General features: G+C 46.3%; 1 protein-coding gene across 1 annotated transcript in view; it reads left to right on the top strand.

Moving 5' to 3' along the window:
- The window catches only part of LOC141091441 (uncharacterized), a 46,796-nt gene that overhangs the window by 12,679 nt on the left and 15,223 nt on the right, over window positions 1–18,894 (top strand). The window contains exons 3-4 of the mRNA XM_073577006.1: window positions 9,094–9,209; window positions 10,329–10,413. Coding sequence (XP_073433107.1) covers window positions 9,094–9,209; window positions 10,329–10,413 — 201 coding nt within the window. The remainder of the gene's footprint in view (window positions 1–9,093; window positions 9,210–10,328; window positions 10,414–18,894) is intronic.

Raw genomic sequence — 18,894 nt, 5'->3', positions numbered from 1 at the left:
AGCCAGAGAGCTAAATAGCCTAAAGACACAAAAGGAAATCTAAACTGCCCCAGAGCAGACCCCAAAGCAATAGGCAGCCCCCAACATATAATGACGGTGAAGCAAGATGAAAAAACACTCACACAGACAGAAAGATAGGCTGAGCAAACGATGGGGCCCAAGCTAGCAGGACAGGAAAGGAAGGTTGCTGTCTGCAATCTGCCAAAACCCTATCAAAGACATAAGCCAACAGGCTGATATGGAAAAAGACCCTGAAGCAGCTAGGCTTCAAAAGCTATATCAGCACTCAGGTACTTTCTGAAGACAGAGCTAAAGGAAATTCAGCTCACCCCAGCAGGGAATGGCAGAAATCCAGAAAAACAAAGTCAAAGCACAAATGCAAAAGGCAGAGCAGAAAACTTAGCTTTAGAAGAGCAGGAATTCAGACTGGTCTCCAAGGATCCCACAGAGAAATCACCCGCAGGGCAGAAGGGCGTCGGCGGCCTTATATCCAGTCAGTAACTCCACTCAGCCAGTCATCATCATTAGGCTCGGGTGCTTGATAATCAGGCTCACTACCTTTCTTTACCAGAAGAGGGAGTTCATCGGGCCTCAGTAGTGAAGGGGAAAATGAACTCACAACAGTACCTCCCCCTTGAGGCGGGGTCACCGAACCCTCAAACACGCCACCAGGGCGATCAGGGTGAGCCCAATGAAAGGCACGCACCAATCTTTTGGCATGAATATCAGAGGCAGAGACCCAGGAATTATCCTCCTGACCATAACCCTTCCACTTAACCAAATACTGGAGTCTCCGTCTAGCCAGATGGGAATCCAGTACCTTCTCTACCTCATATTCCATGCTACCTTCAACCAATACAGGGTCTGGAGGTGCCACCCCCGGAACAACAGGTTCAACAAACCTCTTCAACAAAGATTTATGGAACACATTATGGATTTTAAAAGTGACAGGAAGAGCCAAACGAAAAGAGACCGGATTAATAATCTCCAAAATCTTGTAAGGTCCAATAAATCTAGGCTTAAACTTAGGAGAAGCCACCTTCATAGCAATATTTTTTGATGATAACCACACCATATCACCAACCTTAAACTGGGGACCGATGGTCCTATGTCGGTTGGAAAACCGCTGGGCCTTTTCCTGGGAGAGAGATAACTTATCCACCACTTGGTCCCAGATCTGGTGCATTCTCTCCACCACAGTGTCAACCCCTGGGCAGGCAGACGGCTCCACCTGCCCTGAAGAAAATCGAGAATGAAACCCAAAGTTACAAAAAAAAGGTGACATCAAAGTGGCAGAACTAGCTCTATTATTTGAAGCAAATTCGGCCAAGGGCAAAAATGAAACCCAATCATCCTGATCAGCAGAAATAAAACATCTCAAATATGACTCCAAGGTCTGGTTTGTTCTCTCTGTCTGCCCATTGGTCTGAGGGTGAAAAGCAGAGGAGAAGGACAACTGAATTCCCAGCTTGGAACAGGAAGTTCTCCAAAATCTTGACACAAACTGAACTCCTCTGTCAGATACATTGTTCTCAGGAGTCCCATGCAAGCGAACCACCGGTTGCAAAAACAGGGGCACCAACTCAGAGGAAGACGGCAACTTAGGGAGTGGTACAAGATGAACCATCTTAGAGAACCTATCACAAATCACCCAAATAACAGTCATCCTTTGAGAGACAGGCATATCAGAGATGAAATCCATTGAAATATGGGTCCATGGCCTCCTGGGGACAGGCAAAGGCATCAACAACCCACTAGAGCGAGAACACGATTTAGACTGGGGGCAAGTCCCACAGGACTGCACAAAATTCCTGACATCACGAGACAAGGAGGGCCACCAAAAAGACCGACTCACCAGATCTCTAGTACCAAAAATACCTGGATGACCAGCCAAAGCAGAGCAATGAACTTCAGACATCACCCTCTTCTTCCACTGGTCAGGAACATACAACTTTCCACTGGGACAACGCTCAAGTTTGTCCTCCTGGAACTCCTCCAGAGCACGTCTCAAATCGGGCGAGATGGCAGAAAGAACTACCCCTTCGCCTAATATGGTAGCAGGCTTGGTCACCACAGGAGAATCAGCAAAGAAGCTCCTAGAGAGGGCGTCTGCCTTGACGTTCTTAGTTCCAGGAAGAAAAGAGACCACAAAATCAAAACGTGTAAAAAAACAAGGCACACCTAGCCTGTCTAGGGTTCAAGCGCTTAGCCGACTCTAGGTAAATCAAATTCTTGTGGTCAGTGAGGACCACGACTTGATGTTTAGCTCTCTCCAACCAATGTCTCCACTCCTCAAATGCCCATTTCATGGCCAACAGTTCCCGATTCCCCACATCATAGTTACGTTCAGATGGAGAGAACTTTCGGGAAAAGAAGGCACAGGGATTCATTTTAGATGTTACAGGATCCTTTTGGGACAAAACAGCTCCTGCACCAATCTCAGAAGCATCCACCTCTACCTGGAACGGAAGTGAGACATCAGGTTGCCGCAAAACCGGGGCGGAGGTGAATCTTCGCTTCAGCTCCTGAAAGGAAGAAACAGCCTCTGGAGACCAATTTAACACATCAGCACCCTTCTTAGTCAAATCAGTCAATGGCTTGGCAATACTAGAAAATTTTGCTATAAATTTCAGATAAAAATTAGCAAAACCCAAAAACTTCTGGAGGGCCTTCAAAGAAGTGGGCTGAACCCAATTGTAAATGGCCTGTACCTTGGCCGGGTCCATTTCAATAGTTGACGGAGACAAAATAAATCCCAAAAAAGAAATCCTCTGTACTCCAAAAAGGCATTTAGATCCTTTGACATACAGGGAATTCTCCCTCAAGATCCGGAACACAGTCCGAATATGTTCCACATGAGAATCCCAATCCTTGGAGAAGATCAAAATATCATCCAGATAGAAAATCAAAAATTTATCGACAAAATCTCGGAAAATATCGTTCATGAAGCACTGGAAGACAGAAGGGGCATTAGTGAGCCCAAAAGGCATCACCAGGTACTCAAAATGTCCCTCCGGAGTATTAAACGCCGTCTTCCATTCATCCCCATGCTTAATGCGAATAAGATTATACGCCCCCCTGAGGTCAAGCTTGGTAAACCAGCAAGCACCTTTAACTCTAGAAAATAGATCCGAAATCAGGGGTAACGGATACTGATATTTAACAGTAATTTTGTTGAGGGCACGATAATCAATACAAGGTGTTAATGATCCATCCTTTTTGGCTACAAAAAAAAAAACCGGCACCTAAGGGTGACGAGGATGGTCTAATGTGACCCTTCTCCAACGCCTCCTTAATATAGGATCGCATAGCCTCGTGCTCGGGTACAGATAAATTGAAGAGCCGACCCTTAGGAAATTTACACCCCGGGCTCAGTTCAATTGCACAGTCATAACTCCTATGAGGAGGCAGAGACGCAGACTCATTCTCACTAAATACATCATAAAAGTCCGCCAAATAGTCAGGAACATCATGCGACTGAGGAGAGGTGGAAAACACCGGAGCCTCACTAAAGGCACACTGACAACCCCAACTCACCACAGACACAGATTTCCAATCCAAAACTCGATTATGAATTTGTAGCCAGGGAAACCCCAGAACAATGGTATCATGCAGATTATGCAACACCAAAAATCTGCAATTTTCTTGATGGTCTGGGGCGACCCGCATTACCACCTGGGTCCAAAACTGAGGTTTATTTTTCGCCAAAGAGTAGCATCAATCCCCCTCAAAGGGATAGGCGTCTGCAGAGGAGTCATCGTAAATCCACAACGTTTAGCAAAATCCAAGTCCATTAGGTTTAGGGCTGCTCCCGAATCCACAAAAGCCTTGGCGGAAAATGTGGACAGGGAGCAGATCAGAGTAATAGCCAGAAGAAACTTAGGTTGAACACCACCAACAGAAAACGTGTGTGCAAAGCGTTTCTCTCGTTTAGGACAGACAGAAATAATATGCGAGGCATCTCCACAGAAAAAACACAACTTATTACGCCTTCTGAACTCCTGACGCTGCTCTCTGGAAAAAACTCTATCACATTGCATAGGTTCAGACATTTGTTCAACAGGTGGCAACACCTCTCGTGCAGTTTTGCATTCGCGCAAACGCCGATCAACCTGAATGGCTAATGACATAGAATCGTCAAGACCAGAGGGAACAGGAAATCCCACCATAGTATCTTTTACAGCTTCTGACAAACCCTTCCGAAAGAGAGCAGCCAAGGCATTATCATTCCAGGTAGTAAGTACCGCCCACTTTCGGAATTTTTGACAGTACAATTCTGCAGAATCTCGACCCTGGTTCAATGCCAGCAGGGTCTTTTCAGCCTGATCAATGGCATTAGGTTCGTCATACAACAACCCTAAGGCTTGAAAAAATGCGTTCACATTAGTCAGAATAGGATCATCTGGTTTCAAAGAAAACGCCCAATCCTGGGGATCGCCACGCAGCAAAGAGATGACAATTTTAACCTGCTGCGCGGAGCTCCCTGACGAGTTAGGCTTCAAAGCAAAAAATAATTTACAATTATTTTTGAAATTCAAAAATTTAGACCGATCCCCAAAAAACACATCAGGTGCAGGAATCTTTGGTTCAGTAGCATGTGAATGAGCAAGGTAGGCGGAAATTCCCCGCACTTCCGCAGCGAGCTGCTCCACACGATCAGACAATTGCTTTATCTCCATTGAGAGAAATAAAAATTCCCCCTACGGCCTCAGAGATATAGAGGAAAAAATATACACAATTTTTTTTTTTTTTTTTTTTATTATACAATTCTTTCCTGCTATTGAGTACCCTAGGATCTGCGGTATGGCGGGTGATTCTGTTATGAAAGAGTCACCGTAGGAGGCAGACACAAAAATAGAAGCTACGTCCAGAAAACCGGAGAAGTTGGCAACTATCAGATTGCAGACCCCTGAACCTATCAACACAACTAGCAGTAGCCGTGGGGGGTTCCTACGGTGCCCTAGACCCCTCGATCACAGCCGGAGAGCTAAATAGCCTTAAGACAGAAAAGGAAATCTAAACTGCCCCAGAGCAGACCCCAAAGTAAAAGGCAGTCCCCAACATATAATGACGGTGAAGCAAGATGAAAAAACACTCACACAGACAAAGATAGGCTGAGCAAACGATGGGGCCCACGCTAGTTAAATGGGACAGGAAAGGAAGGTTGCTGTCTGCAATCTGCCAAAACCCTATCAAAGACATAAGCCATCAGGCTGATATGGAAAAAGACCCTGAAGCAGCTAGGCTTCAAAAGCTATATCAGCACTCAGGTACTTTCTGAAGACAGAGCTAAAGGAATTCAGCTCACCCCAGCAGGGAATGGCAGAAATCCAGAAAAACAAAGCAAAAACAAAGTCAAAGCACAAATGCAAAAGGCAGAGCAGAAAACTTCGCTTTAGAAGAGCAGGGATTCAGACTGGTCTCCAAGGATCCCACAGAGAAATCTCCCGCAGGGCAGAAGGGCGTCGGCGGCCTTATATCCAGTCAGTAACTCCACTCAGCCAGTCATCATCATTAGGCTCAGGTGCTTGATAATCAGGCTCACTACCTTTCTTTACCAGAAGAGGGAGTTCATCGGGCCTCAGTAGTGAAGCGGAAAATGAACTCACAACAGAGACCCAATGAGAGCGGATGTGGGCGTGGTGCGTGCCCGCATTGGAGGTTGCCAGGCGCCGCTGCACTGCTGACACAAGTGAACATATGAAGGAAAAAGAGGAGGAATAAAAATAAAATAGATAAGTATAATAATGATATAAACATTAAAGTATAACATTAACATCACCCCCCCTTTTTCCCCTCATTTCTTACTGATTTCATCATTCACACTCAAATATATTCTGATTTATCGCCACATTAATGTTTATATCGTTGTTATAATTATTTATATACTTATTTTATTTTCATTTTTATTCCTTTCTTTTTCCTTCATACGTTTTTCTTTTCATTTTCTCTTTTGTTGTTTTCTCTTCCCTCCCCCCTTCTTTATCATTATACCTATCCATTTCACGGTCACCATTATTACTCGCCTATTTTCCTTCACTATACAGTCATGGCCAAAAGTTTTGAGAATGACATAAATAATTTTACAAAATCTGCTGCTTCATTTTTTCTAATGGCAATTTGCATATACTCCAGAATGTTATAAAGAGTGATCAGCTTAACAGCAATTACTTGTAAAGTCAATATTTGCCTACAAAATTAACTTTATCCCCCTAAAACACATTTCAACATCTTTGCAGCCCTGCCTTAAAAGGACCAGCTAACATCGTTTCAGTGATTGCTCCATTAACACAGGTGTGGGTGTTGATGAGGACAGGGCTGGAGATCAATCTGTCATGATTAAGTAAGAATGACACCACTGGACACTTTTTAAAAGGAGGCTGGTGCTTGGCATCATTGTTTCTCTTCTGTTAACCATGGTTATCTCTAAAGAAACACATGCAGTCATCATTGCACTGCACAAAAATGGCCTAACAGGGAAGAGTATCGCAGCTAGAAAGATTGCACCTCAGTCAACAATCTATCGCATCATCAGGAACTTCAAGGAGAGAGGTTCCCTTGTTGCCAAAAAGGCTCCAGGGCGCCCAAGAAAGACCAGCAAGCGCCAGGACCGTCTCTTAAAAGTGTTTCAGCTGCGGGATCGGGCTACCAGCAGTGCAGAGCTTGCTCAGGAATGGCAGCAGGCAGGTGTGAGTGCATCTGCTCGCACTGTGAGGCGGAGACTCTTGGAGCAAGGCCTGGTCTCAAGGGGGGCAGCAAAGAAGCCACTTCTCTCCAGAAAAAACATCATGGACTGATATTCTGCAAGAGGTACAGGGAGTGGACTGCTGAGGACTGGGGTAAAGTCATTTTCTCTGATGAATCCCCTTTTCGATTGTTTGGGACATCTGGAAAACGGCTTATTCGGAAAAGACCATGTGAGCGCTACCACCAGTCTTGTCTCATGCCAACTGTCAAGCATCCTGAAACCATTCATGTGTGGGGTTGCTACTCAGTCAAGGGAATGGGCTCTCTCTCAGTCTTGCCTAAAAACACAGCCATGAATAAAGAATGGTACCAGAATGTCCTCCAAGAGCAACTTCTCCCAACCGTCCAAGAGCAGTTTGGCGATCAACAATGCCTTTTTCAACATGATGGAGCACCTTGCCATAAAGCAAAGGTGATAACTAAATGGCTCAGGGATCAAAACATAGAGATTTTGGGACCATGGCCTGGAAACTCCCCAGATCTTAATCCCATTGAGAACTTGTGGTCAATCATCAAGAGACGGGTGGACAAACAAAAACCTTCAAATTCAGACAAAATAAAAGCATTGATTTTGCAAGAATGGACTGCTATCAGTCAGGATTTGATCCAGAAGTTGATTGAGAGCATGCCAGGGAGAATTGCTGAGGTCCTGAAGAAGAAGGGTCAACACTGCAAATATTGACTTGCTGCATTATCTCATTCTAACTGTCAATATAACCTTCTGTTACTCATAATATGATTGCAATTATATTTCTGTATGTGATAAAAACATCTGACAAACACATAAAAACCAGAGGCCAGCAGATCATGTGAAAATATAATATTTGTGTCATTCTCAAAACTTTTGGCCATGACTGTAGATGCAATACATATTGGACCTTCATGTAAGCTGACAGGACCTGGTCACATGATCGCCACCTTCCTCCGCCCATGACAGCGGGCTGGGTGGAACGCATGGAACGCACGCTCCCATTGCATTCCAGGTGTCTCCGCCTCCTGCCCCTACATCCCCATGCAGTCGCATCAACAGATTGCGGCGCCATCCGGCGGATTCTGTCAACCTCCAATGCGGGCGCACTCCACGTCGACACCCGCTATCATTGGTCTCTCTGACTATATATCTCACATCCTCCCTGGATAGCGCCACCCCCTGACAAAGGCAGATGCCGAAACGCGCGTCGGGGTGGACTCATCCTTGGGATTACATCTGACCCCCATCCTCTACTCTCCACCAGGTAATTATGACATGACCCTCTGGTATTAAATGAGGGCTTCAATATATTTGGTAGTATTCGTATGATCACTCAATTGAGTTACTTTACTTTACTTTTGGGCCACATTATACAACCATTCATGTGGGTCTATTTAGTGCACATTGTTTACATTACCTATGTTGCATTATACTAGCTGCATTTTATTGAGGCTATTGCGAATGTGCACTTTTTTTTTTATATTTATCATATTTATGCTACTATTATCATCATTGTCCCTTGGGTTGTGCATCCTCTGCTGTGCCCCCTGTATTTTTGTCTCCACTTCTACCATTCTTTTGTTTACCTTTTGATCAGTAAAATATATTTTTGTTTTATCTTGGGTTTCAAAGTCGTTTTTTTTTTTTTCTTCAGGTTTCTATATAATGAAGAGATTGCCCAGTGCAGTTTTGATCTTTATAACCCTTGTAATCCAGTGTGACATGAGCTGCTCCTCACTGCTCCCCCCTCCCCCCCATCCCGTCTGGGTCATTACATGTACACTAGTGTTCAGCTCCTCCTGGCAGTAACAGCCAGCCTGAGAAGAGGGGGATGTGGACGCTCCCACTGTTCTCTGCAGAGATGCAGCTTTTATCAGAAGACTGGCTGATAACAGCAGTGTGCAGCTCCCCGCTGTTATGTCCCAGAAGGAGGGGTAAGCAGTGAAGAGAAGCTGCTGTTACACCAGCCCCCTGATAATGGCTCCCTGTCTGCATGGCTCCTGGCAGAGAGCAGGCCATGCCTCCTCCACCTCAGACTGCAGACTGGGGTCCAATATCGGGGCTGGTGTGACAGCAGCTGCTCCTCACTGCACTGCTCAACCCCTGTGTCTGAGACATTCCAGAAGCTGCTGTTACATGGAGTTACTTGGCATCTCATCTTTATATAGCCTATGAGGGCAGGGACAGTACAAAAAATTCTTCACCCCGGCTTCATCCTCGTGTGCCTCTGCTTCATCGGCGTCATCCGCGCTTGCGGCGGCTTCATCGGTGTCCTTTGTGCATTTTTTTTTTTTTTTTTATGTCCAGGCATGCGGAACATTGAATGCAATAGAGATAATATATTAAATCTAATAGAAATGTGTTTCTCTCCCCAGATCCTGTATTCTCTGAGCCTGTATCTTCTGCTCTTACATATGTTGCTTTTGGAATAGTTCTACTCGTGGTGATAGTTGGCATTGCTGTGATAGTTGGCATTGCTGTGCTAGTTAAGGTGAGAGTATTTCTGTATTTCGGTCCCATCATCCAGCCATGACCACTATGATCTAAGTCACTACACCTCACCCATCATCCAGCACTGACGTTCCTGAGGTCAGGCACTACAGATCACCCATCATCCGGCCCTGACCTCCCTGATGCCGGTCATTACACATTCCTCATTGTCCTCTCCTGTTAGGGCCCCGTTTCACATAGTGACGCACCAGCGATCCCGACAACGATACGACCTGGTAAGGATCGCTGGTGAGTTGTCACACAGCAGCTATTCTGAACGATTCCAACCTGCGTCCCTGAGTTCTGCGTCGCCAACGAGGTCGCTCATTGGCGTCAAACACAGCGATGCGCGCTGGCCAGCGGGACGCCGACGATGAAAAAAGGGCCCAGGACATTCGGACATTCGAGCACTATCAGCGATATCCAGCGGGGGGGGCCGGTCGCCGCTGTATGTCACATGTAGTGAGATCGCTGATGCGTCTCGCTATGTGAGACGGGGCCTTTAGTCTCCATTTTGGCACCTTCTCCTGTACAGACTATTGACCGCAGTGGTAGTTGTGGTGTCTGGGTCTCAGGCTCGATACGTAGCACAGAGCAGATTGCACGTTTGTAGTTCAGGGAACAGGTGAAGAATTTTTCGCCCCGGTATTGTCCATTATACTCATCCAGCTCAAGTGTGACACCAGATTGTTTTCTTGTAAGACATTTATAATAATCTCCACATTCCACACAATGTCACCAGAACCCATCCTAGAAAGTATCATTTATATCAAAAGGAAAAATTAATCTTAATTTTTATTAGTTGTTGGCATCGTTGTTGTTTCTTCAACAAAATGCTGCCACACAAAGAAAAAACCAGCGGTCACCAAGTCCTCACTGCCCCGGGACCCTCTCATTACATTCATTTCATTGTGGTTGTGAAGACTGTGAATAAAGTTGTTTAAAAAAAATGTATAATAACTGGAAGAGGGTCAGCAATGATTACTGATAGTTTCCATGAGGATCTCACTGGATCTGTATTAAGACCAGTGCAAAAAACATGGATGTCTGCACAGGATAGTGGGAGGTGATGACTAATGACCGGACTAGATGTGGAGGTGACCGGTGTGTTTTCTTATAGCGCTGGTGTTGTAAGAAGACAGAGGCCGAAGATGTGGAGAGATGCACAGAAGAAACCGGGGGACGGAGCAGCTCCTCACAGACGGGTACGGATCACATCTGTGTATAGTGATTGTAGGGAGGACGGAGCAGCTCCTCACAGACGGGTACGGATCACATCTGTGTATAGTGATTGTAGGGAGGACGGAGCAGCTCCTCACAGACGGGTACGGATCACATCTGTGTATAGTGATTGTAGGGAGGATGGAGCAGCTCCTCACAGACGGGTACTGATCACATCTGTGAATGGTGATTGTAGGGAGGATGGATCATCTCACAGATGGGTACTGATCACATCTGTGTGTAGTGATTGTAGGGAGGATGGATCATCTCACAGATGAGTACTGATCACATCTGTGTGTAGTGATTGTAGGGAGGATGGATCATCTCACAGATGGGTACTGATCACATCTGTGTGTAGTGATTGTAGGGAGGATGGATCATCTCACAGATGAGTACTGATCACATCTGTGTGTAGTGATTGTGGGTCGCCCTCGCTCGCCCAGGGCAGCGGGGTTACTCAGTACCGGGCCGGTGTCGAGGCGGGAAGGTGTCACAGCAGCGGTGACCCAGTCCGTGGCCCTAGGTGCCCAATATCAATGGCGGTGATGTTAATGATGGAGTTTATTAGAATAGTTCGTGACGCCACCCGTGGTGTTTGGCAAGTAAGGTGTTGAGCCAACGCTGCGTGCAGATCCGCTTGGACTGATGGTGTGGTGCAGCAGAGATGATGTAGCTCCCCACAGGTGGAGCTGTAGTCCCAGGGCAGTGTAGGTGCGATGGATGAGGAGAGGCTCAGAATGGTACAGATGCTGGTACTCGGGTGTTATGGTGCGAGAATAATTGGAGAACACCAGTTTATGCGGTTCCAAAGCTTTACTCACTGTTTGCAGTTCACACAACTGCCTGCCTCCGTACTGTGTTCTCCAGGTCAGGGCTCCAGCCAACCTCCAGGCAGGATAGGATTCTCCCTTCCACACTCCGCCAACATGTACCTTACTGAACGACTCCTCCAATGCGCCTTTAGGTGCGAAGCACTCCAGTACTTAGTTACCCTGGAATGCCTCTCTCTAGGTGTTCCTAGTCTTTACTTGTATGACAGACAGCTGTAGCCTGCTTCGGGGACTCCACTCTGCGTCCCGGCTCTCTATTCAGTTGCTGTAGTGTCCCAAGTCTATGATGGGAGCAAGGCGTTAGTGGCTCACTACTCCTCCAGTGTCTGTTGCCGGACACAAAGATCCAATCAACCTTGGGGACCGGGCCCCGGCCTTTGCGCTCTCTGGACTGGAAGGGTTCCCTCTTTCTCAACCTTCTTTCCACCGTCCTTCTATCTCTCTTATGGAAGGTTAAGGTACTGTCACACTTAGCGATGTACCAGCGATCCCGACCAGCGATATGACGCGGTCAGGATCGCTGGTACATCGCTAAGTGGTCACTAGTGAGCTGCCACACAGGCAGATCTCACCAGCGACATCGCTGGGGACAGGGATCGCTACTTACCTGTCAGACGAGGCGATCCTGCGTCCTCCCGCCCGTCTCCACGCTCGTTGCTCGTCTCTCCACAGGAAGCGCCGCAGGAAGCTGACGACGAGAAGCGGTCCTGAACGTTCTCGCGCGATCAGCGATAGCCAGCAGGGGAGCGGGTCGTAGGTAAGTATCACACACAGCGATATCGCTAGCAATATCGCTTAGTGTGACAGGCCCTTTAGGTTATAAGTCTTATCAGTCTTTCTCTGGTATTTCCCGTGCCTGCAGCCCAGATCACTGGGACCTGCTGCAGCACGTCCCTCTGGCACCCATCTCCTCTCTTCTCTCTCCTCTAACCAAGTAACCCTCACTCTTCCCTCTCTTTTATAGCTAACTCCACCCGCCTCCCCAGCACCTCTCGTGTTACGAAGCCAGGGACCACAAAAGGCACCTTATGACCTTTCCAGCATAAAGCATGGATGGGTCCCTGCTAACTATCCTGTGTGTGGGGTGCAGGTGTGGAGTGCAGTCGGGAGTTCCCACCTTACCTGGATGGTGGGGCACTACACCTTAGGAGAAGGTGTAGTACCTCTGTGGCGACTGAAGCCTCAGGGGCGCCACAATTGTAGGGAGGAAGGATCAGCTCCTCAGACAGGTACTGATCACATCTGTGTATAGTGAGATTGTAGGGAGGACGGAGCAGCTCCTCACAGACGGGTACTGATCACATCGGTGTATAGTGATTGTCGGGAGGACAGATCAGCTCCTCACAGACGGGTACTGATCACATCTGTGTATAGTGATTGTCGGGAGGACAGATCAGCTCTTCACAGACGGGTACTGATCACATCTGTGTATAGTGATTGTAGGGAGGACGGATCAGCTCCTCACAGATGGGTACTGATCACATCTGTGTATAGTGATTGTAGGGAGGACGGATCAGCTCCTCACAGACGAGTACTGATCACATCTGTGTATAGTGATTGTTGAGAGGACGGATCAGCTCCTCACAGACGGGTACTGATCACATCTGTGTATAGTGATTGTTGAGAGGACGGATCAGCTCCTCACAGACGAGTACTGATCACATCTGTGTATAGTGATTGTAGGGAGGACGGATCAGCTCCTCACAGACGGGTACTGATCACATCTGTGTGTAGTGATTGTAGGGAGGACGGACGTATTGTTGACCGATGAACAGTGACACCATCTGCAGCAAGATGATGCTGCAGGTCTTTGGAGGTGGTCTGTGGATTGTCCTTGACTGTTCTCACCATTCTTCTTTTCTGCCTTTCTGATATTTTTCTTGGCCTGCCACTTCTGGGCTTAACAAGAACTGTACCTGTGTTCTTCCATTTCCTTACTATGTTCCTCACAGTGGAAACTGACAGGTTAAATCTCTGAGACAACTTTTTGTATCCTTCCCCTGAAAAGCTATGTTGAATAATCTTTGTTTTCAGATCATTTGAGAGTTGTTGTGAGGAGCCCATGATGCCGCTCTTCATAGGAGAATCAAATAGGAGAACTACTTGCAAGTGGCCACTTTAAATACCTTTTCTCATGATTTGATACACCTGGCTATGAAGTTCAAAGCTCAATGAGGTTACAAAACCAATTTAGTGCTTCAGGAAGTCAGTAAAAAGTAGTTAGGAGTGTTCAAATCAAGAAAATGATAAGGGTGCCCAAACTTTTGCACCGGTCAAATTTTGTTTAAATGCAGATTGCACATTTTCTGTTAGTACAATAAACCTCATTTGAATCCAGAAATATAACTGAGTCCATCAGTTATTAGATATATGAAACTGAAATAGCTGTTGCAAAAACCAAAATTGTTATAAAGAAAAAAGGTTAACATTAATAGGGGTGCCCAAACTTTTACATATGACTGTATACAAGGGAGGGAGAGTGGAAGCAGAACCATATATACAAGGGAGGGAGAGTGGGAGCAGAGCCATATATACAAGGGAGGGAGAGTGGGAGCAGAGCCATATATACAAGGGAGGGAGAGTGGGAGCAGAGCCATATATACAAGGGAGGGAGAGTGGGAGCGGAGCCATATATACAGGGGAGGGAAAGTGGTCGCGCAGGGCGCCCTCCATCCATAGCAAGGTCGCCTGTACGGTACTAATCCCCGGGGACTCGCAGGGGGAGGGGGGCTGTTATTGCTGCTGTGCTGAGGCCAGTGACCTGTATGTGCATGCTGTTATCTGCCGGACTGCTATAGGCAGAGCCGACCACCGGTGTCTGGGGGCACTGATTTGTTTCCATTGTTATCATGGACGATGTGTACAATTGGCTCCTGAGCATCAGCAATCATATGTGTAACAAATGGATTATGTCACTGAGGGGGCTGTGCAATGGTGTGTGTGTGTGTGTGGGGTGGTCTGTGCAATGGTGTGTGTGTGTGTGTGTGTGTGTGTGTGTGGGGTGGTCTGTGCAATGGTGTGTGTGGGGTGGTCTGTGCAATGGTGTGTCTGTGTGTGTGTGTGGGGTGGTCTGTGCAATGGTGTGTGTGGGGTGGTCTGTGCAATGGTGTGTGTGGGGTGGTCTGTGCAATGGTGTGTGTGTGGGGTGGTCTGTGCAATGGTGTGTGTGTGGGGTGGTCTTTGCAATGGTGTGTGTGTGTGGGGTGGTCTGTGCAATGGTGTGTGTGTGTGGGGTGGTCTGTGCAATGGTGTGTGTGTGTGGGTGGGGTGGTCTGTGCAATGGTGTGTGTGTGTGGGTGGGGTGGTCTGTGCAATGGTGTGTGTGTGTGGGTGGGGTGGTCTGTGCAATGGTGTGTGTGTGGGGTGGTCTGTGCAATGGTGTGTGTGGGGTGGTCTGTGCAATGGTGTGTGTGTGTGGGGTGGTCTGTGCAATGGTGTGTGTGTGTGGGGTGGTCTGTGCAATGGTGTGTGTGTGTGCGGGGTGGTCTGTGCAATGGTGTGTGTGTGTGTGTGGGGTGGTCTGTGCAATGGTGTGTGTGTGTGTGGGGTGGTCTGTGCAATGGTGTGTGTGTGTGTGTGGTGGTCTGCAATGGTGTGTGTGTGTGTGTGGGGTGGTCTGTGCAATGGTGTGTGTGTGTGGGGTGGTCTGTGCAATGGTGTGTGTGTGTGGGGTGGTCTGTGCAATGGTGTGTGTGTGTGGGGTGGTCTGTGCAATGGTGTGTGTGTGTGTGTGGGGTGGTCTGTGCAATGGTGTGTGTGTGTGGGTGGGGTGGTCTGTGCAATGGTGTGTGTGTGTGTGTGGGGTGGTCTGTGCAATGGTGTGTGTGGGGTGGTCTGTGCAATGGTGTGTGTGGGGTGGTCTGTGCAATGGTGTGTGTGGGGTGGTCTGTGCAATGGTGTGTGTGTGGTGGTCTGTGCAATGGTGTGTGTGTGTGTGTGTGTGGGGTGGTCTGTGCAATGGTGTGTGTGTGTGGGGTGGTCTGTGCAATGGTGTGTGTGGGGTGGTCTGTGCAATGGTGTGTGTGTGTGTGTGTGTGTGTGGGGTGGTCTGTGCAATGGTGTGTGTGTGTGTGTGTGTGTGTGTGTGGGGTGGTCTGTGCAATGGTGTGTGTGTGTGTGGTGGTCTGTGCAATGGTGTGTGTGTGTGTGGGGTGGTCTGCAATGGTGTGTGTGTGTGTGTGTGTGGGGTGGTCTGTGCAATGGTGTGTGTGTGTGGGGTGGTCTGTGCAATGGTGTGTGTGTGTGTGTGTGTACTCCTCCGTGGTGAAAAATACTCCTCAAAAATATTGGGAGGAGTATTTTTACTCCTCTGAAAAATATGTAGCGCAACCTCTGTATATATATTCCAAAGACCCAAACACAAGGGGCCTTAGGCAGGTGCACTCTGGGTGAAGACTTAAGAGAACAACTCCAGCCATCTAGACCATTTCCTAGAATATTTAGCAAATTGATCATGCACATTCGCAAATTTTCGATTCAAAAGAATGATGAAGGCTAAGTTTGTCTATAATTTCATTAATTTGTGGGGGGTTTGACTTTTTCCAAAGAAAGGCAATACTATGTTTGGAGACTAGTAAAATGTGCATAATCAGTAGCCTGTTAGAAGTATCAATTTTGTCTGCGTCCAGAGAAAGAAGGGCCAGACGAGGAGACAAAATAAGTCGTGTTCCTAGGATAAAATCGACAAGGTTAGAAATCTTTCTCCAAAAGGGAACAATTTTGGGACATTGCCAAAATATATGCAAGATATTTCCTGGCCTTCCGGAGAATTGTCAGGGTTGATTCTATGAAGTCTAACGGGGCATAATACCATCTCATTAAAAGCTTGAAGTGGGTCTCTTGTAGTAATAAGGAAATGGAAGAGGCATACGAGAGGGTACATGCCTGTTCAAGGTCAGAAGGGTCAGTTGTCGTGTGCAATTCGATTTCCCATTTGACAATATTTTGAGTCTTTACCGATTCAAAGCTATTGTTGCACCATTTGTACGTGTATTCAAAACTCCAAAAAATATGATCTATATTACAAATAAGGTTAACTGCTGGTTCAGAGATTCTCGGGTAGATGGTAAGGAACTCATGGATTATGTCTTTGAGGATAACATATTATAAGAAAGCAGGGGTAGTAGATTGAAATCTTTCCTTGAGTTTATTGTAAGGTGTACAAGTAACGCCATCGTATAAATCTTTAATTTTTTTAAGTCCAAGTTCAGACTAAATGGGGTCAATGGTCTGATTAGATGCTTGAAGGATAACTGATAGAGCCAGATTTTTTTTATTGTGACTTCTTTGTTAGAGCCTCTTTTTGGAGCAGAAAATTTTTTTCCAAGCTTCAGAAATAGCTTGAAAAATCGGATGAGATTTTGTAATTTTTTTATGAAGGAGTTGGTTCAGAATTAGTAGGTGAAGAGGTTTATAATTATTAAAGAACAGTTCTAGTTCATGCCAAGCTGGTGTCGTATCATGAGGCCACCAGTATGAGCTTTGTTTGACTAAATTTGCAATGTAATAGGCCGTAATATTTGGGGAACCAGCTCCACCATAAGATTTAGGCTGTGTGCCCACGTTGCGTTTTTGTAAGCGTTTCCGCAGCGTTTGTGCCGGATCAGACGCTTCAGAAACGCTTACAAGATGCTTCCAATTAATTAAAATGCGTTTTAGGCTTTTTGTGCCAATGCATGCGTTTTTAACAGCTCAGGAATCGCTTAGCAGCTAAAAACACAGCACGCTCATTAATTCCTGCATTGCTGAGTGTTTTTAGCCATCCCCCCAATGTTCCCAGAGAACGCGTGTCAAAAACTTGCGGCTTTTTGGCAAAAACCGCGCTAGAATCGCGCAGAAAAAGAAGCGAGTTTTCTGGGAAAGGGGATGCGATTCCTGAGCGTTTAAAAAAATGCTAGCGTGGGCACATAGCCTTATGGTTGTATAGAATAATTTTTGGTATTCTGGGTCTTTTGTTATTCCATATAAAGGAGTTTAATGAGGCTTGAAGGTTTGTGAGAGAGGAAGTGGGTATTTTTAAAGGCAGTGAGCGAAGTAGGTATAGGATTTTTGGGAAAATATACGACTTGACCATCATGATTCTTCCCCACCAAGAAAGCCCATCATCTCTAGATGTACGGAATTCATTAAAAAGCTTTTTAGTAAGCAGCTCTAAGTTTATTTTTATTAGAGAGTTTACGGTTTTGACGAATTTTAGGCCTAGATTTGTCAGCCAGTCAGTGGCCAACCCCCAAGGTGAGAGGCCCTCAATTTCCTCTTGAAATCCTAGGTTAAAGCCAAGTATTTTGGATTTTGAGTCGTTTATTTTAAAATAAGAGATTTTAGCAAAAGTCTGGATTAAGGTTTGTAAAGCAGAGATAGTTGCTTGGATCTGTGAGGGTAAGAATAATATCGTCTGCATACAACGCTATTTTAAAATCTCTGTGCAAAGTTTTGATTCCCGAGATCTTTGTGCTGTTCCTGATTAGTTGGGCCAGAGGTTCAATAGCTAATGCAAAAAGCAATAGTGACAATGGGCAACCCGGTCTGGTCCCATTAGCTATATTAAACGTAGAGGAAAGATGATTGTTGGAATAAACCCTCGCACCAGGGCGGAGTACAAAGCCATAATACCTCTCGTGATCTGAGAAGCCATTCCAAATTTTTTGAGTTGCTTCGAGATATGACCAATTAAGGCGGTCGACCGCTTTCTCAGCATCAAGAGAGATAACAATAGCCCTGAGTTTGTTCGAGGAAAAAAGCTTAATTATGTTAGTCTTCTCCTACCATCTATGGATTGTCTTCCTTTGATGAAGCTTATCTGATCATTGAAAATTAAACTCGGGAGGAATTGATTTAGTCTATTGGCCAGGATCTTTGCATAAATTGTTACTTGTGTATTGATGAGGGATATAGGTCTATAATTAAAAATTTGGCTAGTGTCAGAATTTGGTTTTGGGATTACGATAATTGTCGCTTCCAAGGTGAGGGGTTAATATATTACTAAAAGACTTGAAATAATCATTACTAAACCCGTCTGGGCCGGGTGATTTGAATGTTTTAAGTTTGTTTATGGTATGTAGGACTTCTTGTTCATTGAAGGGACAAGACAAAAATAATAAGCCTTCAGGGTTAGGGTACCGTTACACATAGCGATGCACCAGCGATCCCGACAACGATATGGATCCCTGGTGCATCGCTAAGTGGTCGCTCGTGAGCTGCCACACAGGCAGATCTCACCAGCGACATCGCTGGGGACGGGGATCGCTACTTACCTGTCAGACGCGGCGATCCTGACGTCCTCCCGCCCGCGTCGCTCGTCGTGTCAGCAGGAAGCGCCGCAGGAAGCTGACGACAAATGGTCCAGGAGCTTCTCGCGCGACCAACGATGAGCAGCGGGAGAGCCGGTCAGAGGTAAGTATCACATGCAGCGATATCGCTGCTACGTCACAAAATCGGTGACTTTACAGCGATATTGCTAGCGATATCGCTGTGTGTAACGGGGGCTTTAAGCTTTGGAAGTCTCATGCTGGAAAGAAATGATCCAATCTCTGAGGTAGATGGCTGCATATTGTGGTTGTCTTGGTTGATATTGTACAGATTTTTGTAATCGGCAAAAGCTCCTACAATATCTTTAGGGTGGACCAGGGATGTACC

The sequence above is a fragment of the Dendrobates tinctorius genome, unplaced genomic scaffold, assembly GCF_039654945.1.
Source record: "Dendrobates tinctorius isolate UK_male_01 unplaced genomic scaffold, ASM3965494v1 ptg000054l, whole genome shotgun sequence".
NCBI classification, from domain to species: domain Eukaryota; kingdom Metazoa; phylum Chordata; class Amphibia; order Anura; family Dendrobatidae; genus Dendrobates; species Dendrobates tinctorius.
This window is presented reverse-complemented; position numbering and strand designations above follow the sequence as displayed.